Source organism: Carlito syrichta, unplaced genomic scaffold (assembly GCF_000164805.1).
Source record: "Carlito syrichta isolate Samal-C Ts95f unplaced genomic scaffold, Tarsius_syrichta-2.0.1 Scaffold310873, whole genome shotgun sequence".
Taxonomy (NCBI): Eukaryota; Metazoa; Chordata; class Mammalia; order Primates; family Tarsiidae; genus Carlito; species Carlito syrichta.
In genome coordinates, this window is record NW_007254969.1 from 25,654 (window position 1) to 49,959 (window position 24,306).

At 38.4% G+C, this 24,306-nt stretch overlaps 1 protein-coding gene across 2 annotated transcripts in view; it reads right to left on the reverse strand.

Moving 5' to 3' along the window:
- Positions 1-6,440: 6,440 nt before the first annotated feature.
- ARHGAP20 (Rho GTPase activating protein 20) overlaps positions 6,441-24,306 on the reverse strand; it is a 93,935-nt gene continuing 76,069 nt past the window's right edge. For both annotated transcript variants that reach the window (XM_008068433.2, XM_021717753.1), the window contains 6 exons: positions 21,086-21,264; positions 19,757-19,918; positions 15,648-15,757; positions 12,985-13,174; positions 11,726-11,840; positions 6,441-10,660 (listed from right to left, as the gene is read on the reverse strand). In XM_008068433.2, coding sequence (XP_008066624.1) covers positions 8,802-10,660; positions 11,726-11,840; positions 12,985-13,174; positions 15,648-15,757; positions 19,757-19,918; positions 21,086-21,264 — 2,615 coding nt within the window. In that variant the 3' untranslated portion in view covers positions 6,441-8,801. The remainder of the gene's footprint in view (positions 10,661-11,725; positions 11,841-12,984; positions 13,175-15,647; positions 15,758-19,756; positions 19,919-21,085; positions 21,265-24,306) is intronic.

The following is a 24,306-nucleotide window of genomic DNA, read 5'->3' on the forward strand; positions in this document are numbered from 1 at the left end:
CTTTTCTCTATTCAATTTTGTTGATTTCTGCTCTGATCCCTATTATTTCCTTCTTTCTGTTTACTTTGGATTTACTTTGTTTTTTTTCTAGTTTCCTGAGGTAGGGACTTAGCTTATTGATTTAAGATCATTCCGCTTTTTTTTTTTTTTTAGATGTAAGCCATTAGCGGTATACATTTTCTTTTCGATACTGCTTTAACACTATCCCAAATACAGTAAATCCTTACTTAATGTTGTCAGTAAGGTTCTTGGAAATTGTGACTTTGAGCAAAAAGCTGCATAATGAATCAAATTTTTACCACAGGCCAATTGCTACAAACAAGAGTTAAGATTCTACAGCATATTTCTCATCACAAAACATCACCAAACTTCTAAATAGAGACCCAAATGCTTCTAATATTAAATATTGAAATACGAGCTTTATATACATTGAAGAAAGATTAATAAACATAAAGTTTATGTTTATTTATTTACCCAGTTGTTCCAGTGTGGGTCATGGGTGGCAGGATCATATCTTGGCAGTTACAAGGTAGGAATCAAACCTGGACAGGATGCCATTCCATCACAGAGTAGCTTGCTCACACACCCACACTCATATCAGGATGATTTAGATATGCCAGTGAACATAATGAGCACATCTTTGGGATGTGGGAGGAAATCAGAGTACCAGAGAGAATCCAGGTAGATATGGGGAGTACTTGCAAACTCCACATAGACAGTGGTCCTGACAAACATGGATTTTTTTCCCTCATCAGCATGATAATAAAACAACATTGAATTAAACATTATATGAGAGCCAGTTGTATTTTGATAGTTTGTATTCTCATTTGGTTTTGTGACTTAAAAAAATTTCCTTGGAAACTTCTCTTTGACCCATGGATTATTTAGAAGTGTATAGGTTTTTAAGTACTTTGGAGATTGTCTTGTTATCCATTTACTTCTAGTTTGATTCCATTGTGTCCAAACACATACTCTGTATAATTTCAATTCTTTTAAAATGTTGATGTTTGCTTTATGGCCCAGAATATGGCCTTTCTTGCTACATGTTCTGTGAGCAAAAGAAATGAATGTGTATTTTATTGTTGTTGAGTGTTCTGTAAAGGCTGATTAAGTCTGCTTGAGGGCGTTGATGAGTTTATATCCTTCTTGGTTTTCTGTCTAGTTGTTTTATCCATTGTTGAGAGAGGAGTGTAGCTGTCTCCAAATATATTGTGGACTTGTCTACTTCTTTTTCAGCTATGTCATTTTTTTTGGCTTTACATATTTTGAAGCTCTTTAGTTTGTACATACATATGTAGGGTTGTTGTCTTCTTGGTGGATTTATGCATTTGTTGTTATATAATGTCCCTTTATTTCCCTGGTAATTTTATTTGAAGTCTACCTTTTCCACACACAGTCACTTCTGCTCACTTCCAGTTTCTTTTGATTAATGTTTGAATGACACATCTTTTTCATCCTTTTACTTTCAATCTACTTAGGCCATTAAATTTGAAGTGAGTTTTTTTGTAGACAGAATGTAGTTAGGTCATTAAAAAACAACAAAAACTTCTGTTGTTCCCCCCTCCACACACATACACACTGTCAATCTCTGCCTTTTGATAAGTGTATGTAGATCATTTACACTTAAGGCAATTCTTGATACCTTAGAGTTTAAGTACAGCATTTTATTATTTGTTTTCTGTTTGTTTCCTCTGGTTTTGTTTGGATTATCTTTTTATTCCCCCCACTTCCTGTGTGCTAAACATTTTATTAAGATTCCACCTTGATTTACTTATAGTGTTTTAGGGAGGTACACTTTCTAGCTATATATATTTTTGTAGTAGGTGCACTGGGTATTATGATATACACTTGCAGCATGTCACATTCTACTGGTATCAATATTTTACTACTTTGAATGAAGTGTGGGAAACTCACTTCCATTTAGTCCTTTTATCTTTTCCACTTTTAAATATTGTTTTGAGTATCAAATTGTGTTATACTTTTTGTTTCAATTATCAAATATGCCTTATAAAACTGACGAGGATTATCTGTCATACATGTCCTTATTTCTGCTTTTGTCTTTCTTTTTTTCTGACACTCCAAGTTCCCCTCTATCATTTATTTTGTTTAAAAAAACTTCCTTTAACCAATCTTTACAGATAAGTCAAGGTTGGTTTCACTAGATATGGGATTCTGGACTGACAGTTCTTGTTCTTTTTCTTTCAGCACTTGTAAAAAGTTGTGCCACTTCCCTCTGGCCTCTCGTTTCAGGTGATAAATCCTTTGCCATTTGAATTGTTCTCATATAGGTAAGGTGTTGCTTCTGTCTGATTTGAGATTTTTTTGTCTTTGGTTCCCAGATATCCAATTATGATGGCTTTGCATTTACCCTTTTAGGTTTCACTCATTTTTTTGAATGTGGAATTTGTATTGTTCACTGCACTTGGGAACTTTTCATCCATTATTTCCTTGAATACTGTTTCAGCCTTACCTTGTCTCCTTCTGGAACTCTGATGATACAAATGTTGGCTCTTTTGTTATTGTTCCACAGGTCCTTGAGGCTCTGTTCTTTTTTTTTCCTCGCAGTCTATTTTCTCAGTTGTTCAAATTGTGATTAAACTCTGTCGTACTGTCCTCAATACTGCAGTGTAAAAAACCCAAAACAAAACCTGTCCTCAAGTTCACTGATTCTAGCCTCTGTCATCTCCACTCTGCTACTGAGCCCACACACTGAAATTTTTAATTTATTGTTGTATTTTTCAGTTCAACAATTTCCATTTAGTTCTTTTGTATAAGTTCTATTGATTTGCTAAGATTTTTATACTTTAAAAGATCATTTGTATTGAACTTTTGACACATTTTAAACAGCTGTTATAAAATCATTTCAGTGTTCATGCCAGTTGTCTTTTCTCATTGAAATTATGATTTCTTTTGTTTTTGGTGTGATAGGTTTTATGGTTGTATGCTAGAGATTGTGTCTACTATATTAAGACACTCTGGGTCCTATATAATCTTTTATTTTAGCAGGCAGACGCCCTGTTTATCTTTAGAACCCAGGCCCTAGACTTATATTTGGGGACCGTGGGCCCAATGACAGCTTACTTTTCAGAGCTTTTAGGGTGTATTTTGATCCACAGCTGGCCAATGAGACCTCTTTGCCCCACAGATCTGAGACTCCCTTGGCGGGGTATTTTTGTGGTGGAATCCTTCCCATTTATGCCGTCAGGCTGTCTCAAGTGTCTTTGAACAGAGGAAGGGAATCTTATAGCTGCTGGGGCCAAGTAGCTTCCTAGGCTGAGCCACTTGTCATGGCTGAGTTTCTCTGGTGTTGTTGCCTGACTAACGCAGTACCTCCCAGGGGGGAAGGTGACTCTCAGGTCTAGCAGGAAAGAACATTTATCATTAGGGACTCTCATCAGTAAGAGGGGCTGATGGTGCTTGCCTCACGCAGTGGTGTTAAAGGGATGCTAACTGATCAGGGGAAGGAAGGAGTATTTCTGAGCTGCCTTCTGTTGATAGTTTGGGAAAGGTCAGGCCTGGGTCACCTTCCTCTATTGGGTGAGGAAATATAAGATGTTCTGCCACTATGCTGTCCCACCAGTCCTAGGGTTCTAAACCAATTTGCTGCCTTCTTACATTCTCTCTCTTTTTTTTAACCTGGACTGGTTTTATTTGTTATTATTATTTTATTTTAAAGATGTTGGGTACAATTCAGGATTAGGTATACAAATGGTCATCATATACGTGAACTTTGGGCCTCTCTTTGATCCTACTTTGCCTGATTTGAGATCAGGTACCCTTGTTGATATTATGTGCACCGCCCGCACCCCGTCACTGGCAGTTTCTGGCTACTGCCAATTCCTTTCTTGTAGTATTATGGTAAATGTTCCAGGTTTGCTTATGAGTGAGAACATATGGTATATACCCTTTCAAGGTTCTCCTTTGGTCGTTTCTTGCATATTTACAGGATTTATAATCGTACTTAGTGGAGAGGGAGACCCAACTCTACCTTCTGTCTAAACCAAATTCTCAGTTCAATTATTTTTACATTCATCGTACGTTAACTCTGATTTGATGTTTTTAAATTAGAGGTACCTAAAAAAAAAAAAATTGGAAGTATGCTGCCTGGACACAAGAATTTAGAAAGTTTGGATTGGTTCTCACATAATTTGTGCCTGCCGTATTATTGAAGTAGTACTATCATCCCTATTTTAAGATGAAAGGGTGGAAAAAAGGCGCCTGTGGTCCAAATGAGGTTCCAATTGAATGTACTCACAGTATAAGATCTACTTTGAGGATTAAATTAGCATTACATGTAATACATATACTACATATACTAGTTGCCAGTGCACGCAGGCAACTAGTTGCCCAATAAATGTTACTGTTCTCCTCTTTCTGCAGCCCCAAATTTCCGCTACTTGTTTAAAGTTCCTGAGGACAGAAAAAAATTTGTCTTTTTCACCTTGTATCACTAGGGTCTGGAACAGTAACTGGCAATAAAAATTTAGCTGCCTGAACAGCATTTTGTCACTTTTAACACTTTCGTTTCTCTCCAGCCATTCTCCTTCCCTCTTTTCAATTTTTTTGAACTTCTTGTGACTCAGTTTCTTCCATGAATTAGCTCATCTAAGGCTTCTTCCCCTCTGTTCATTTGCTGTGCCGAGCAGGAAGCCTCTCATGTTCATGTATTTTGATGATTCTCTGCTATCCAGTCATCCCATTCTTGGGAAGAGATAGAAAACACTTATTTCCTCCTGAAAATTAGGCAATAACAATCACAGCCCCTGTGAAATGGCAGAAAAAGGGGTAACTGTTTGTAGCATCCATTTTATTTGCTCAGAGTAATGGACCTACCTCCCAAGTTTTTAGTCAGTTTATTCATTGCTCACAGCAATCAAGAGGTTATAAGGAGAGGTCCTAAATTTAATTCCAAATTACTGTAATCTAAAATCAAGCCTGGGTGAAATCAATGCGCATTTAAATCTTAATGTCTCCAAAGCCTATATCTTATATTGCCATGTAAAATTAAACTTCAGAAAACATAGTCTGCCTTAACTAAAATAGGTTAGACAAAAACTTTGAACTATCCAAAAATGTGTATGTACTCTGGTGCTGCACAATGAGAACACAAATTAAAGAACAATATTCATCTAGTACCATCATCTATGTATATTTCTTAGGGATTTCAAAACAAAACTTTCCAAATGACACCCCAGAGCCTTCTGCCAATTCTACTGTAACATCTGACACTATGCCGAGTTGAAGGTCAAGGATACTTCACTGTAATAAACAAAAACCACAAAACCACAGCGAACCTGAATGCAACATGAAGGTGGCTCAGGAAGATAAGACTCTTATTTGGGGAAGACACTTGGGGAAGGCTCTCACTTAGCACAGACTCAAGAATACTTTTCTTTTCAGTAGAAACTTAGCTTATGAGGAATCTTCATAACCAGAATGGATGTTAAAGAGAGGGAACATTTTACCCAACTTTATTACTCAGGGAATAAAACTTATTTACTAAAAGTATTTTGGTGATAAATTTTTCTTTGCATTGAAACAGGCAGTTTGCAAAGATGTCCTCTCAAGTCATTAAAACATGACCTGTCAGGAAAATAAATATGAGGTCAACACCACTGGAACTTGGATCAAGATACAAGTTCTTAGAATTCTTTTCCAACAGACACAATAGGCCGTTAGTTCAAGAATACATGAGATCCTTTCAATTCAACATCATGCCTTTCAAAGTAAAGAAGCATGAAGGAGACAATTTCTGAAATTTGTTGTTTTTACATTAAGACTCTTTTTTAAAAAGCAAAATTATGTTTGCATTTCTGTACAATTTAGAGAGAAATTAACATCAGTATATACATATACTGCCCAAATATAACCAGTAATGTTTCTGACGGTGGAGTTGTGAAATTAACTATCCAGTTAGAGTAAATTCTTTCTGGACTAATGTGGTATATTTTTCTGAATCTCTTTGAAATAGTAATTAAGTTCACACATAAGTAATAACCTCAACCAATTTTGAGAAGGCAAAGATGCAGCAGTCAATCATATGTAATAAATTTATACGACTCAAAAAGCACTGAAGTCTTGGTATGTGTCGGGGTCAGCTGGGTACCCTGAACAGAAGGATTCAAACTATTTAAGAAAATCTAGTGAGTTGATGGTTCTTTTGATATAAGAGTATTGACTATATCTCATTCCAGGAACACAATGAAAACATGATGCCTAAGAAAATAAAGACTTTGTGTCTAAAACATGACTTGCTTGGTAAAGAAGATTAGAAAAAGTATTTAAAACCTCCCACTTATCCTAAAATGACTGATCGTGGCTTCTGACTAAAAGCTCAAAGTTCCTACTCAATATTAATTACCCTCTATAAAATTTCCAGCGTTAGGCAGAGATTAGGTTCATTACCTAGAACAATTCTACAAAGGGCAATATTGCTCTGGTAGGATTGTTAACTCTGCAGGATGGCATTTTATTTAACAGAGAGCATGGACTTCATACATAGCCATTATCAGTGCCTTGAAAACCAAACAACTTTAAAAGTTAGCAGCAGTTTCTGCAAGTACAAAAATACACATTTATTACATAACATATGGTAGTAAAATTTGTCAAGATATATTATACAAACTCAAAGCATTTAGATAAAGCATCAGTCGAATATATTATAGATTGATGGAGTATAATAAAATGACATGTAGTCTGTCTTCAAATCATACAATATAATACTTTACAGCAATATTAACAAACTATTCACATTAAGTATTACAGGAGTATCTAAGGGAACACAGAGTAGGAATGGTTATTAAAAAACCTCGGCAACTATTTTTGTCTATGCTTCAAATTGAGTGGATGATTTTCTATCTGCCAGTAGGAAATAAAAAGGCTAGAACTACTATTTTGGTAAGCTGGGAAGCAATTTCTCCCAGAAAGACACTCCAAACCATAAGAGATTCATTCACATCTTGCAGTTCTAACAGTAGTATGCCCTAAGAGGAAGGGGAGTCCCTGTTGCCTTTATATATTATACCACAAAAGATGCATATGGACACTCAGGAGTCTTAATATGTGGGAGTGGTTAGTTATAAGGTGAACTTGACTTCACACCTGTGACTGAGATGGCCAGTGTCATAAAGAAGCTCTTTGGACACAGAGTTCTAAAAGTTAATTATAATGAGTAGGGCAAACAGGGCCATGCCCCCGAGAGGTAGGTAGCACCCATAGCTAATACTGAAATAACTTTTATCTTAGAGAAAACATTTTTTTCTCTGTAACTGAAAATGCAACTTTCAGGACAACAAGGAAAGGACATTTGCTATGACAGTTTCCTGGTGATTGACAAAAAAAAAATAACTTGGAATAAGCTCATCTGTGGGAGAAACATCCATTTAATGATGGACTGAAGAGATCAATTGGGGTTCTAAGCAACTTCTTATAGGTAATTAGTAAACATAGTAGAAGACACACATCACTTTTAGTGCCATCTCTTTATACTGGTTGGCAAGGTCTGATAATCTCTTCCTAGGTGAGGAGATGTATCACTGTAACCTTCTTAAGTCAAGAGAGAAAAAAAATGTCCTTTGATATGAAATAAACAAATGGGGCATAAACCATCTATAAACCACAAATCATTTGGGACAAAAATATGAAAAAACTTCAGGAAGTGAGAAAACCCAAAACCAATGACTGTCTGCGAATAGACCTGGAAGCCACTGTTGGATATTCTGTTCTGTGACTCCTTATAACCTGCCAACCTCTAAAATGCTCTCTCAATTGTCTAACTACAAAATTGGACAAAGAATGATTGATAAGTAATTTTTTTCTGGCTGACTATACTCTAAGAGGCAGGGCTGTGGAAAAACATTTCGGCAAGAGGCGCCATGCTTTGATCACATGTTGGTAATAGCATTTGTGTAACTGAGAAAGGACAATTGTGGTTTTTTTCCTCCACATTATGGTGGTGAATGCTGCCAGGAAGTCACTTTCTCAACAGAAAAAAGCTGCATTTCTGGAGAATATTCCTAGCAGTGTCCCCTTTGTAAAGGGCACTGAAATGTACAACCATTTCCTTCTTTCTACTTGTTTCCAGAAACCTTTACAAAGCACTTCAATACCAAAGAAAAAACAAAAATACAACCAACAACAACAACAACAAAAATGGGTATGGTGGTACCCATGGCTCTTGAATCACTCTACTTTTCTCCATGCTAGCTGCAGCAATGGGCTGGTTCCTGGAATGATTCTGTGAGGACATGTGACTATAAGAGACCACAGAAATGGCCACTGGCTTAAATTTAGGGAAAGGTTTTACATGATTTCCTTCATTGCCGGACATGCTTTGCTTCTTAATGCTTTGATCAGGGACATTTTCCTTGCCTACTTATTAAAAACATTCCATGGAATGTGGATGGTTTCTCTGCACCCTTCCCCTCGCTCCCCAGTCCCTTATTCTTCATTCGAGAAATCCTGGTCTTCTCAGGACACTAGCCTCACATAAGGATTTCTTCCTCTACAGAAGATGCCTTGTCTAGTCCTCTGCTAGCATTTCTAAAACCACATGGCAAAACTAATCACATCCTTTAATAAAAAAAAGCTCCCAAAGACTTAGGTAACAAATTTTTTTAGCATAAGGTTTTTTTTCCCAAGTAGTCCCAAAAAGAGAATTATTTTGTTGTCCTAAGTATTAGAAATGATTATCTGTATGCTACCTCTCCCAGGTACTTTATACAAAGGGTCACGATAATTATTATCTTTCTGCTATTATTAGCCCGGTCCCTGTTCTTGCAGACATCAGATTCTTATTGATGTTAAGTGTCTTTGGTTAACTGTCTGTCCCCAACATCACAGACCCCTGTAGGCGCCGAGTTGGGGCTGGCCATGTCCTCCACAGGCCAAGAGCTGGCTGAGGCACTTTCCCAGGGTAGAGAACCAGAAGAGCCTTGGCCACCATGCTCTACTTCCTCATGTGATTTCATGCACGGCTTGAGTCTGCTCTCCACCAGGCCGAATGGAGGGCTACAGTGTCTTTCTGAGCCCTGGCAGGGAGAAGAACCACAGCTTTGGACTGACCGCACAGTGCCCAGTCCTTCCGTGGCCCTTGAGGGCATGTCTTCCTGTTTCTCTCGCAGCGAGTTGGCTTCTGGAACACCAGAAGCATGTGGAGGTAGCTCCAAGGGTCCTTTTAGAGAACTTACTTTCTTCTCCTCCGGTCTGGCTGCCTTTGCTTTCTTTTTGAGGGACCAGTTTTTCAGACTGGCCACACCATTTCTCAACCACGTACTGGGGTGAAGAGTTACGGGATGCATGTGTGAGTGCCACTCCATGGTGTCCTTTTTCGGATAAGCCAGGCGGCTGCTGGCCTGCCCTGATGAGGGACTGGGCATTCCAGAAACAAGGCTGGAACTGCTAAACTCAGAAGAAAGCTCTTCCTGTTTTCTTTGCGCCTGAAAAGTGCAATCTATTGGAGAGGAAGTTTCAGTGGGTGTAAACACAGAGTGTTCAGAAATCTGAGAAAAAGCACTGTCCTGGGAGCTTACTGATGAGCCGGACGGGGAAGTGCCTGGAGACGATAAGCTGGAGTAGCTAGTCCTTGGGCCAAGGTTTAATCTCGGGGGTAAAACCTTCTCAGAGTTTTGGTTGGTGGCACTGCTCTTGCCCACCTCAATCCCCATGACCAAACTCTGATTGATAAGCTTTTGCCCCTCTATTTGCAAAGACTTATGCCGTTTCAGATAATCCTCCTCTCCATGCAAGAGACCAGCTTCACAGCTGGTTTTGTGTTGTTTCTTTGAATAAATCCCCCTGAGATAGGTCAGTTTGCAGTGCTGGTCATCTATGTTGGGCTCTGAGCAGCGCCGATGTGTCCTTGAACTCTTGAGGGCATCTGCTGTGTGTGGCGGGGAGTATCCAGATGTATCCACATCAAAGGGCTGATTCTTGGAATGATCCTGTGAGGACATAGGATTAAAAGATGCCACAGAGATGGCCATTGGCTTGGACTTAGGGAAAAGTTTCACATGATTTCCTTCATGATCAGACAAGCTTTTCTTCCTCATGTTTTGATTAGTGGCATTTTTCTTGCTGATTTCAGTGCCTGTGACTAAATTCTGTTTAAAGTATGTTTTACTCCCTTCCTGGAGGGGTTGATTCTGCCTCAGATAGTCTTCATCTTTTTGAGAGAGAATTGCATCACAGCTGGACTTGCGTAGCTTTTTCTGATAAAACTCCCTGATGTAGGAAAGCTTTGAATCCAGATAGTCGATGCTGGGCTCTGAGCAGCGCCGGTGTCGTCTCAGGCTCTTGGCAGCACCTGCTGCAGCTGTGGACAGGTAGCTGAGTGTGCACATGCCAGACGGGGCCCTGGCATGATCGCGCAGTGGGACCTTTGTGTACACTAATGAAACACTCACTGGTTTGGATTCAAGAGGCCGCTTCATTTGAACGTCTTCCTCTTTAGAGTGGTCCAAGTCAAAGTCACTCAGGGTTAGAAGGCCTTCCACTTCAGGAAGGTCAAGGTCATAGTCACTGAGGGTTAAGACAGAGTCCATGCTCCTGCTACCCTGGCCTAGTTTCTTTACCAAGTCACTGCATGGAGCATCAACATCTTCATTTAGCTCATTTTCCAAGCTGTCATAAGAGGAGTCATTCAATTGGAAGCAAGAGATATCTGTCAAAAAATAAAACCATGATTAACATTTTTACTTACCACAGATACAGCCCACACTGCCGTAAAAACAAACTGGTGCTTAGTTTAATTCTCTTTTCATGTAAAGTGTTCAAATTCCTACTCTTGAGAAAGAATCTTTCACAATATTCCTAATTGTTAGTAGGGAATTAAAAAAACAAACAAACTTGTAGAGGTATATAGGAGATTTATCTCAGTTCCTGATGAGTGGGCTTTCCTGAAGAAAGATCTTCTCAAATCAATGAACGTATCATATAACCAAGAAATGATGAAAACTATGAAGGAATTGATGCCAGGTAGACCCAGACTCTGAATAAGAATCTGCCTTCTAACACACCCAACTCTAGTCTTGGAGAAACCACTTACTAACCCTATCAATTTCTCTTTTATAAAGTTCTTTAATACCCATTAACTTATTTAGTCTTTATAACAACACCAAAAGCTAGACATTATTTTATCCACATTTTACAGATGACACTGATTTTCAGTGGCACAGAATAACTTGCTAAAGATAACATAACTAATACGAGATGGTACAGAAATTCATATTCTGGAAGGTTGTATGTCTTCAAATGCAGTGTCTGCCCTCGCAAAAATGCTAGCTGTTTTCAAAATGTTTTATAGCACACTAGAATTCCAAGGTGTCTCAGGGACCAGTACGAGGAGGAAGGAAAACACGAGGACTGCCTCTACTACTCTGGGGCTTTCTACTTGAGTTTCAGCTATAGCAGTTCTATCAGATATGTTAGGGTTCCTATAGAATTTTATTTCTAAAAAGTTTCAAATCACCATAATATAGCATGCTGCCACTAACAACCTCTTGAAGGCTGGGCCTCATCTTACCCTTTTCTTAACCTCACGACACTGTGAACATACACGACCTTTTTAGCAGGCCTTCTAAGGAAGGATCAGAAGCCCTGGCCCCACTGGCTAGGTCCAAGACTAGTTTTACTTCAGCGGTTGCGGGCTCTAGGAAAACCCCTGTCTCAGCATCTTCACAGACATATGTTTATTTCTCACAAAAACCAATCCAATTATTCGCAATACCTGAAGCATTCTCTCTCGCAACACATCTTACTGAAACCTCTCCCAAGAGGGAAGTGATTTCTTCTCCAAATATCCTACGGCAATTCTCAATCAGAAATTGTATAAGCAGAGAAACCTGTATAACAACAAACAAACAGTTACTTTTTGTATATGCTTATAAATCACATTTCATCTATGAATACTGATCTTAAAAACAGAATCAAATGTGTCCTGAGAAAAATTCTTATCTACTTTAGGAGTACATAGAACGGTTTCCCCTAAAAAATGATGATACTTCCAGGAGCTGTCTGGGCACAGAAATTAATTTTGATCAGTGAAATAAAGTTATTATTTGTGGCCTTGGATTAATGCTTACATTTTATACCAATGGCTCTGTCTTTAAAATTAGGATGATTTAAAATATTCTCCATAGGGTGTTTGTTATTAACAACATTATTAAACATAAGTAGACAAAGACTTATGAAAAGTATTTCTTATGCAAAGGGCAGGCTTCCATAAACTTGGGAAGAGGGTTCATCTGCGGGTGTGTTGTGAAGGAGAGTAAGGAAGAAGACGAGTTTTCTTCCTGACTTGTCTCTACCTATGCATTTGACTGGTTAGTCTACCCATGCACTGCCTTCCATTAGGCTCCATACCTGGAGGTGATTGGGCAAACAGGTGAGTTTATGAGGGAGCTTTATGCCTCTACTTAAGTGTCCTGGAATCTATCTGTAGTTTCCTTGCCCTAGAGCTGAGGCCAAGGGCCAAGAGGGATGTTGAGAGCAAAGGGAACTGGCAGGCTATAGGAATGTGACTGCAATAACTACTGTATTATTAGCACCTCCATTAAGAAAATTTTTTTTAGATGAGGACACTGTGGATCAATGTAACTAACTGCTAAAGATTGTACCCTTGCAAGTGGTGGGGCTGAGAATTGAACCCTGGCTTGCCTAAATCCAAAGTCCTTATTTTATTTTTCAGATTGAAAAAAATTATACCAGCTGCTTTCTTATCACTCTATTGTTGAAGTCAGTCATAGTGTTTAGCCTCCTTAAAGGAAAAAGGGGAGTAATTCAATTGCTATCACTTTTCTTCTTAACAAACCACTTTTCCATAGTCTACCAGGATAGACTAAAACATGCCATAGTGGGTCAACTCAAATTTATAAGGGGGTGTACTTAAGTTATTTAAGACATCATCTTTCAGAATTAATACCCCAAATTTCAGCTTCAAAGTGGGGACTCAGTCCCCCAGGGTATGAAAATGAAAAACGTCATTACCTTTTTGGTAAATTCGTTTTCTAGCTCTGGGCTGGAAGAAGTAGGAGGCCAAAGAATGCTTGGAGCGATACACACTGCCAAATTGAACGCAGTCATCTGATTGGATGAGGAATGCTGCTCGATGTTGTATAATACCCCAAAAAGATACCTTAGAAGAACAACATTGGCTCTCGGAAGCTGGTCTAATAGCCTAAAGACAGAAAAATGCACTCTTTAAGCAAGACATTTCATTTAAAAACTTGTAAAGACAAGCGACCCTCACTGTGCATGGGCAAGAGGGCGAATCAGGAACACAGTTCAGATATGTAAGAGTTTCAGTTAACATAGTACCATGCCAAGTGAGGACTGCTTGTGCAAAAAGGAAAATAAGCACTGGGAATTTATCTTTTTTTTTTTGTTGTTTTTACACTACCTTCACAGTTTGATGAAAATGTAAAAGAATACAGAAAAAATCTTGTTTAAAAAAATCCTGGCTTGAAATATTTCCCTGAAACTAGTACAATGTGTTTGAACTTGAATCCTGTAACAGTTTCAGAATATTCTCAATCAAAACTCACAAGGTTTCTCATAAAATTAAACAGCAATTAAATGTAAAGTGTTCCTTCATTTCCAAGTAAGCAATACAGAAATGCTGTCTCTTGCTAAGAGCCCAACCCTTAGCTACTGAGACTTCCAAAGACCATTCTGAGAGCTTACACTTGGCTCCACCAGCTTCCAAGGTCAATTTTGCCCCAAATTTGTCTCACTGGTATCACTTTCACATATCAGACAAACTTACAGCAGTATATTTTCCACTACTCCCATTTTGTAACTGATAAATGATCATTCTCCAATGATTACTACTATCCAGAAACATGTGTGTATACACACACACATACATACACACTCATATTCATGACTGTTACATTTTCCAAAAAGAATGTGCAACCTAGGGAAAACAAGGTAGGTTGACTTCTGGTGGCCAAACATTAGAGAGTCCTTTCTTTATGGACTATGAACTGACAAGTATAGTTTTTGTAATGATACATTATGAAGGACTTTGAAATACAGCACAGTATTACTGGATGTGGTCAATGAAACATAAGGCATCTAGCATAAACTTTTTTGTTATCTGAATCTCTGGGGACCCTAAGCTTTTTTACTGCAAGAGCTACTTTACAACTTTGTAAGTTATAGATAACTGATAGCAGCGTACTTAATAATACTTGTCTAAGATTTGAAAATTCTGTCTGGAGAGACAACAGATTTATCTGCACCCTTCTGCTGGTAGAAAAGCCCAGTTTTGTTTGCATCTATTTGTAAATTCATTTCAGCATTTCTGATTTATCTATATAAGTAGTTGTGGTACTTTGAAATCTCTTCTAAACTGGTTGTAACATCTAACTGGTTAATTAACAACTTAAATAAAATCTTTTATGTGTTTATTTTATATTTGTATGAGCCATAATTTTACCTTTTTTAAAAAAATTGTCCTTTAACAGTTTACAGGCTATATAACATTTTAGACAATGAGCAACAGATTATAGAATCTGATGCTCATGAAATGGTTCACATAAACTCTCACGGAAGTAGGGGTAGTATTTTGTCACATGGCTTTGGTTTCTGCTTCAACAGCTGTACTATATTCTTCTGCTGGTGAAGGATGTAAGTAATTCATATTTTAAAGTTGCACAAGAAAAAAATTTTGCTGAACACAAATGCGAATGAATAAGTACTACTGGTATTCTTGAGTATTCACAGAACTGGAAGTGTTACTTTTGTTAGTGGACGTTTCTCTCCTATTCTCTTGGGATGAGGGAAACATACAGTAATGGGAGGAGTGAGTTCTACCAGCAACTATCCCTTGTATGAGCAGAGACAGCGCATTCTTTGTGGTCAGACTGACTTTGCCACTCCCTTTGTCCCTGACACTTCTTGAGGAATTGGCTGCCTCCACGGCAGCTCCCTCCAAGTATCTCTCACAGCACTGGTTACACTGTACTGTAACTGCGACTCTCAGTTTATTTGTCACTTTGCCAGACTGAGAGTTCCTTGAGAAGAGGGAATAGGTCACTTTTTTTTGTATATGATGAGTGAAATATATGATGAGTTGTTTGCTTAGTTAAATATTTACTAAAATTAGGAACATAAACTGTAGATTGGGCCTACAGTATAAGCTAGTGGTCTAACAGATTTCAGCTCCTATCCGTTTCAGATATATAGAAGGTATACAAAGTTCAAGTACTGAATGTCAATATGACAAGCCAGAGTTAATCTATTTTTAAACTGGTCCCCATGTATATGACCTTAACCATCATCACTATTTTAATAGATAAGTAATACAATTTTTTTTTTTTGAGTTGAAGTCTCACTCCGTCACCCAGGCTGGAGTGCTGTGGCTTGCTTATGACCACCCAAGCATCGACATGCTGGGCCTCAGCAATCCTTCTGCCTTAGCCTTCCTAGTAGCTGGAACTACAGGCGTGTGGTACCACATCTGGCTAATTTTTTATTTATTGTAGAGACGAGGTCTCGCCAAGTTGCCTGGACTGGTCTCGAACCCACGGGCTCAGGCAATCCGCTCACCTCGGCCTCCCGAAGTGCTGGGATGACAGGCGGAGCCACCGCAAGATGTTCTTTAAAAGTATTTTTGAGACATGCCAGGACCAAACTAGAATACTCACCTTTGAACTGTATTTATCTTCTCTTCATCGTTTCCTTGATCCATCACACAGACCCAGTGATCGTAGAGATCTGATGAAAAAATACTTCCTGGAATATTTCGTAGAAAATCCTTACATAGATGGAAAAACAGATATTTTAAGTCAGTATTTTCATGTCAAATATGTGTTAGAGAAATTAGAGAGAAAACATTTTGCTGACAAGTTCAGTTAAATACTCCCTTCCATGTACTATGTAGAGCTCTGTGCCAGCTCTCTACTAACTTGTGAACATAGAAACACATGCTTTGATTTTTTTTTATAACAAGAACATTGGGATGATTGAAGTTTGCATTACGGTGGGAAAGATCAAGGCTCACTTATTTGGGCTGGAACCTGTTTGCATACATTTTAGCAAACTAGTACAGCATGACAGGGTCTGGCAGTCATCAGTCTAAATCCTTTTTTCCCCATTCCCTTAAATGGCTAGTTCAAGGGAATGCACCAAGATATCTGTGAGGTTCATAACCTGGTAATCATTCATTCAGTCATTCTATATGTGTTTATTCATATGTGCCAAGCACTGTTTGAGTTGCTAGGGATAGGGATGTGAATAAAATAAAGTCTCTCTTATCTTAGAACTTTATATTCCAGTGGTATGGATGCATAACTGCATCTAGAGGTTTTTAAGGTTCCTCCCTGCATTCCTCATAAAAGGACTCTGTATATTTGGGGAGAGAACATATTTCAGGTGATGGTTGGGTTCTGGGAACTTGGAGGCAATACCCCAATACTTGATGTACACTAAATTACACATCCACGGTACATTATCCTTTCTCGGAGACTCTATTCTACAGAGACCACTGATAGGGGTTGGTGTGGTGAAACCAAATTACGGCACAAACAGAATATGGCTAAGGGTGTTTGTTGTTTGGCTTTTGTTTACAAAAAGCTTAAAAATAAACTAAATTTGATCCTGGGTGATCTTAGAGAGTTGATTCTAGCCCAACTCTCTTCATTGCTTTTGATATGGCATTAACCAGGTCAAGCCTGCCGTGTGATCTCCACCTCAGTGAACTTTAGGCAGCGTCACCTCAATTCTGAGTTTAAGCTGTTCTCATAGTTGGCTACCCTTTTGCAACTTCCTGCTTACAACTTGGAGACAAATCTGCAATTGAGCAATTTTAACCATTGCTGGAAAATCATATCAATGACTTTATGTGGCCTTAGAGAAGGCAACACACAATTTGGTATTTACATGTCAAGTTCATATCACTAATATGGAAGCTGTGATAACTTACAGTTAGCTGGCTATGTGGGCATCTTCCACGCTTGCTTATGAGCTCCTCCAGGGTAGGGAACAGACCCTCACCTTCTCTGTTCATGTTGATGCCAAGCACAGTCCCAGCCAGTCATAGTAGAAGCCACTAGTGAACTGCTACTGTATGTCATGTAACCAAATATTAATGGAGGCCAAGAAAAGGTCAATTAACTGTAACTGTGAGTCTAAGATAATTTTAAGAATCTCTTCATAGTTATGGCACTTTGTTACCCTACCTTTTTTTTTTATGGTGTCAGAGTCTCACTCTATTGCCCAGGCTGGAATGCAATGATACAATTACGACTCACCACAGCCTCAACCTCCTGGACTCAGGTGATCCTTCCGCCTAAGCTTTCCGAGTAGGTGGGACTACAGGCGCATGCCACCATGCTTATTTGTTAATGTTTTGTGAAGAGGAGGTCTTGCTATGTTGCCTAGACTGGTCTCAGACTCCTGGGCTCAAGCAATCCTCCTGTCTTGGCCTCCCAAAGTGCTGGGATTATAGGCGTGAGCCACTGCACCTAGCCCTATTTTTTTTTTTTTAGAGTGGTTAACAAGAAGGTAGATAGATTGATTTGAAGTCTTCCTCTGTTCTATTATACCTTCCAGTAGAAATATACCTGAATACTTGTGAATCAGGTAAATCATTACAGAGGTTACCTCTTTTTTTGGGTAAAGCTATTGAATTTTCATAATTCTAAACTAATTTTAGCTGATACACCCACTTTAGAAGTCAGATTTAGAAGAGGCAAATATCTGTTATATCAAATTGGGGTAGTGACAATAGCTTTCTTTTAAAATCTCAGTGGAAAATATACTTATGATCTGTCCTGAAGAAAAACATCATTAAATCTTAAACCTACACTTGAAAGATAATAACTTGTAACATCTCAATGAACTCTCTCACAGCTGGAATAACAAGTTACAAAAATGCAACCACCATAACAGCTGAGAAGGATGTGAGAGGGGTTCGAACTGCAATCATCCACTCACAGCAATTAACTGAAAGTTTCCTCCCCTCCAAAATTGGAGCCCAGGCCATCAGCAGAACCCCAAATCCATCTGAGATGAGATTCTGCAGGATTAAATATGAACTTTTCCTCAAAGGTCTGATGGATCAAAGATCAAAGTTATAGTGTCTCAAGCAATTTTTGTCCAATTAAAGTTTGAAGAGTTAAACTTAAAATAAAACCAGCATAAGTGAAAAACAAAGAAACTTACATACCACTTCAAAATAGACTTAAAAAGCAAGAAACAAAGTAACCATTTGGAAGGAATAAGGGTAAAACACAATTACTCAGAACACATCTGAGCAGACCTTTCAATCATTTGAATCATTTGATTGTTTTTGGACAAATAGTATTTCTGCAATTTGAAACACAATTTAACTTTTCTGAACCATGGTTTTTGCAAAAGCATCCGTAGCTTAGCACAAAATTGTAAGTTTGGTGCTATGAAGACTAGCTTAGTAAGAACATTTTTTCTTTTTTTTCCCTGAAGACATTTCTGGTTATAAAAGAAATTTAAAAAAAAAAAAAAAAAAAAAGCTTTCCCTTCTTAAATTAAGAGATGGAAGAAAACTTAATTATATAAAAAAATTTATCATGCATATATATCCTTGGCATATATATCTGGCTAAATATGCCATACATATCTTTATGGTACTCCAGGACTGAGGAGTAATACCAAATCCTGTGCAAAACAGATTAGATGACCCTAGCTCGAGCAGTCCAGTTCTCTCGTGTGATATTTGATTGCAAAAGTCTATACCAGGGTATGTTTAAGAGCAGACACGGTCCATTTACCCAGAGACACCTGACTACACATAAAGTCATTACATATGATTTTATAAGCAGCTGGCCCCTCAGCTAGAGTAGGGGTATGCAAGAGTCTTCTCAACTATGTTTTCCTTAATTTGGTTTCTATATTTCAGGCCTTGAAATGCAGGCCGGGACTTTGTCTCTACCCCTGGCTCTGATGCATTCTAACCCCTTGGGAGGTGGGAACCTAAAGCAGGTCGGCAGAAGCTACTGCTAGAGTCAAATGTTTAAAACCGGTTTTGGTTCTAGCTTTTCCAAAAATGTAGGCCATTTCCAGGAATGGGTGGCAGAAAACCTTTTAGAAGAACTCTAGAACTCTGTAACTATAAATGTGACTTAAGTAACCATGAGTGAAGGGTAAGTATTAGAAAGAACGCCAGATGTGGTAATGGTAAAAGAAAAGACAGATTATGAAGTCATTCCTACTCTACTTTTAAAAGTAAAAGGCATCAGGGAACAAGGGAAGGAATATTTGTGGGCGTGATGATTATGTCAATGAATGGAATTTTCAGCGGTCTCTACCATTTTTGTTTCAGTCGTAAGGCAATGTTTATTATGGCAAATTCCTATAATTATTTTCAAACATTTAATAAAAGATTATTTTTGGAAACGCTGCCTTTATTAGGAAGGTAGTGAGATATAGGGAGGAAATCATCATAAACAGGATGGCTGTTTTGGTGAATGTGTGTGTTTTGATTATTTTAAATTTTAATTAAGCTTTATTTTTTACAGGGGGTGACAGAAGTGAAGATGAAATGAGTGTGAGATGAAAAATATTTTAAAGGGCCTATTTGATATGTCATATCATTGGTGGTAGCTTTTTGAAGTTCAAGGTGGACTTCGTGAAATGTTTTTAACACTTCTTGGTGTTAAAATTATACATCTATTTATTGGTCTTTGCAGACATAAAGAATGTTCATAATGAATAATACCAACATTTATCTTGCTCCAGAGCTATATCATGGGGTGGATAAATGGAAGACTTTCCCTACCTTTAAGACAGATGCTATCACAAAAATAGATTCCCGGTCGAGGTGTACTTCGACTCCAGAATTCAGTTTCTCTTTGAGCTCTCTGCAGGATTTCACATTGGCTGACTGCCTGAAGATGCCTTTGGTGAGGGGTCCTTTTTGATTAAGAAAGAAAAGCATATCCTATGGGAAGCAAAGGGAAAAAGTCAAAATGGCACTCCACACATACAAAAAAACAAACAGGTACTCGCTTTCTTTGGTTGCCAGAGACTGGAGTGTACTAGGGTGAAAGCACTGAAGGACTGCAGCTGGAGGGACAGCTAGAAGGATTAAAGTCAATGCTTTGGACAGCAGAACACTGGTGACCAGGGGCTGGGGCGGTGTTGGGGATGGGGAGATGCTGGTCAAAGGACACGAGATTTCAGTTGTAAGGATTTCAATAGTCAGGTGATCTACTGCATAACACGGTGACTATAGTTAATAACAATGTATTATATTCCTAAAAATTGCTTAAAGGGTAGATTTGAAGTGTTCATCAAATTTGCTATCTATCTGCGTGTCTTTTGCTTTTTGTGTAGGAAGAGAATGGGTTTTGGAGACAAACAATCCATGGGACTTGAAACCTAGTTAGGCTACTTAGTTACTGTGTAACCTTGGGTAAAGTTCTGAGGCTTAAAAAAAAATTGTAAAGCAGGGATGATGGCATGATAATAACTACCCCTAAATCTGTGGTAAGGGATAAACAATAAAGTGGCTAGAGGAGCATCTGGCACTTACAAATGCACAAACTATAAAATGCCATACGTCTAAGTAGAGTTGCTTGAAGGATGCTAGATAATAAATGCGACTTAGCAGTGATTATTTAGTGTATCAGTTGGAGAAAATATAAACTCTGTGACTTTTATGTGACCCATTCTATATACAAAGATAAATAAATGCTATGGAGTGCATCTTTATGCTTAAACACTTGAAATGCAAATAAAACTGTTTATAAAAGTTAAGTATGAGATTGAGTAGGCTTTGCTGCTACAGTGGTTAAAGAAGACTTTCTGAACAATGTGGAGTTCAAGAAAGGATTTGTGAGGGATAATGTGGATTCTCTGCCTATAGAGCAAATTCTAATTTATCTGCTGAAATCAGTAGACTATATTACTTCTTCCTATTATATCTTCCTTATGATTTCACAGTAGTGAGATCAGCTTTTTATTCTTTGAAGTTAATAATCAAGATTCTTACTCAAAGCCTGGGGTGTCAGTTTTTCTATTTGGAGACAGATTTACCTCCCAGACCTCTCTTTTCCCACTCCCCCTCCCTCTTCCCCATTAGTTTATGGGCCAAAATGAGCCTTACCAGGACAGGTTTGGGCAGATTGTCATTCTCACAAATATTTGGCAGAGAAACTCCGAAGAGCTGTCCTGGCATAGGTGACGTTGGCGAAATGGGCAAGTTGTCCAGGTGAGTGCTAGAACCCCGCCAAAAGGCCCAGTTAATGATAGATCTCCTCCTCTTAAATGTCTTCTGGCCTGAATCTAAGAAGAAGTGAGATTATCAACAAACACTAGTTTAACTCACAGCCTTCATTCTACAATTTTCATTGTACGGTATGTTAATTACTCTGGGTCAAAGAGAAAAAATATGCTTATAGATGTCCTTTGTTATATAATTCAACCTATACAGTTTCATTATAATATTTTATAACTGAAAAAGAATCAATGAAGGAAGAATACTGGAGTTTTTCTCCCATCCATTTTGGGGACAATGCTGGTCTGTTTATATGAGCTTTGGCACTAAACTTTCAAAAGTGATAGATGACCACCTTGCTGAACTTAACAACTGAAAGCAAAAAGTGTTTCATACCAACATATCTGTTTTTGCATTTTAAATGTGAGACTAGGCACACAAAAAGTTTAAATTAGACAACAATTAAATAGTGAGAAGGGGAGAAGGAGGGGAAGATGAAAGGGAAGGGGAAGAAGGAGGAAGAGAAGGCCACGATGAAAGGGGAAAGGATGAACTGGGAGGAGGAAGAGGAGGGAGGAGGAAGCGAGGCGCTGTCTCTATTAAGATGTTCTTTAGAAACAAAGATTCTTTATCACTTGATGTCTATCTCTATCGCTTTATCACTGAGAACAGAGACAGGAAGTTGATGTCCTATAACTTTTCCCCCTTTTCTTTGCAACTGCAAAGACTTTCATGTTTCTTTTTGGTTCCTGACTTTACAACTATGTTTCAGGCTGCATGGACAGATGCAAACATGAGTGAGACTTGCCCTTGCAAATGAAGTTTATAATCTAATAGGGACTAAGACTGCTTGTAGTGGGGAGGAAGCAAGCATATTAATAAATAAGATGTCATAGGTTGGAACAAAGTACCAAAGGCATTCAGAGAAAAGTAAATCACAACTACCTAGTAGGAGGGAGGGGAGTGATTCTGAGGGTATTTGCATTTGATTTCTATTTTGAATGAACACGATTTCTACACATATATCATTTAACATAATACCTTACACCTAGCAAATACTCAGTAAGTCATTATTGAACAATAATTGAAATTGAGGAGGGATTTAAGTAGAAAAAGACAGCATGAACAAAATAGGCAGAATTAAGAAAGGTCAACAGCTATGATTTTATACCATAGTGCCAGAATGTTTTGGGTGTCCAATGTTAACATGAATGTTAAGGGGTTTGCCCAAGATTTGATACATAAAAAGACAGCTCTTTAAGATTCCACTTCTAAAAGTGGTTGACCCTTCTGCCCCCTTCCCCCAAAATACACACACACACACACACACACACACACACCACCCCAACTACAGACTCTGGACAAACAAACCAAAATAAACCTATCTGAAGGAAGAATAGAGTGATCACAAGAAGGCAGATACTACAGGTAAAAGTCTGACACTTGAAGGAAGAAGGGAGCGGCATACTATTGGGTGAGTTTTTCATTCTCACAGCTTTTAGCCTGAGGGCAAGCCCTAAGGTAGTAGGGCTGACTAAAATCTAGTAGGGTATACTCTCTTACTGGCTTGAAGAACTAGAGGACAAAGATAGAGATACTCACAGCAACCGGAAAATGAGGGGAGATCCTAGAAAGGAGAAAACCTGACAGTGGGAGTCCCAGATATTATGTGTAAATTCTGCCCAAATCTCTGGTGACCTCTGAAGCTTGCATTTGTGGGGCAACTTCAAAAGAGCTTGCAAGTAAGGTTAACAGCCCTGCGATTTGAGAAGCTGCAGTGCCTAGGTGGCACCCACTCATGGTTTGACTCCATTTTCTCCAGTAAGAATACATGGGAATCAGTAATTAATCTCTGGCTGTGAAGCGTTGTTCTTTAGGCCACCCAACCAAGCTACTAAGAGATACAGTTTAGCTGCCAACCTTCCCTGATAGTGGAACACTGAAGGGGATGATCTTTTCAAGAGCAACAAGGTCAGCAGTTTTGTTATTCCAGCGGAATTCGATATGTTAATTCCAAAGAAGTCATTTATATTGTTTGGCCATAACATACCTTAGCATTTTATTTCCTCAGGATAATCTACTGAAACTAAAGCAAATAAGCAACGTGTTACCAAATGGCCTTAAGACCATCATCCATGCTTCACTTCCTTGTGCATCATCAGTGTACAGACATTCAGGTGTGTAAAGCTCTCCAGGTGTGTAAAGCTCTTTGGCTCTGGTGTCAGGAGCCTAGTTAGACTTCTGCAGAGTTAAGACATTTATTTGGGCAAGTTACTTAGCCTCTTTCCTCAACTTTAAAATGAAAAGAATATTACCTATACTCAAAGGCTAATTGAGAAGATTAAGTAGACTAATGTATGAAGAGCACTACTTTCCCCAGGGTATGGGTCCCAGCGGTCTCAACTAAAGTTGCCGAGATACTGCTATCCTCCCCACAAAGGGGACCTCCTCTCTGCATCCAGCCTCCATTTGGCTTCACAGTCTTTAGGAGGTTCTCAGACATGAAGGGATACCATACTCTTCTTAACAAAACACTTTCTTCCTACCTTGACATTCCCAACCTCTACCATTTAAAAAACAGAAAAGGAAACGCAACCTTTTCTTAAATCCAGGAAGGAGTTTTTGTATGTCTAGCAATGTCACCCTGTGCAAATGTTTGTTTAATATGCATGTTAATATATATGCTGAGTAGTTGGGCTCAAGTCTGGTTAGCTCACATTTAAACTGATTTTATTATATCTAAAGCTATCAGATTTGTTGTGGGTTGTTTTACCTTTCACCCATACTTAAGAATGCTCTGTCAAAAAATACCCAGCTCACCGATGAGTGTTGACAGAGGATAAAACAGAAACTGAGTCCTTTATTATGAAATACTTTATGAAACCGTAGCCATGCCTTTTGTTATAGATACTGTTCAACCTGAGAGTTCAGATACCCTCTAGGGCTGAGAGAAAAAAAAATCATTAAGGTTCACTTTCTTGCGAGCTTTTAATGCACAACACTAACTTTCAAGATGTCACAAAGGCTGATTTAAAAAATGCTGCTATAAAAAATATAAGAGAGATATAAATGTAAAGCAAACTAAATTTATGTAAATTTAGCTTTCCTAA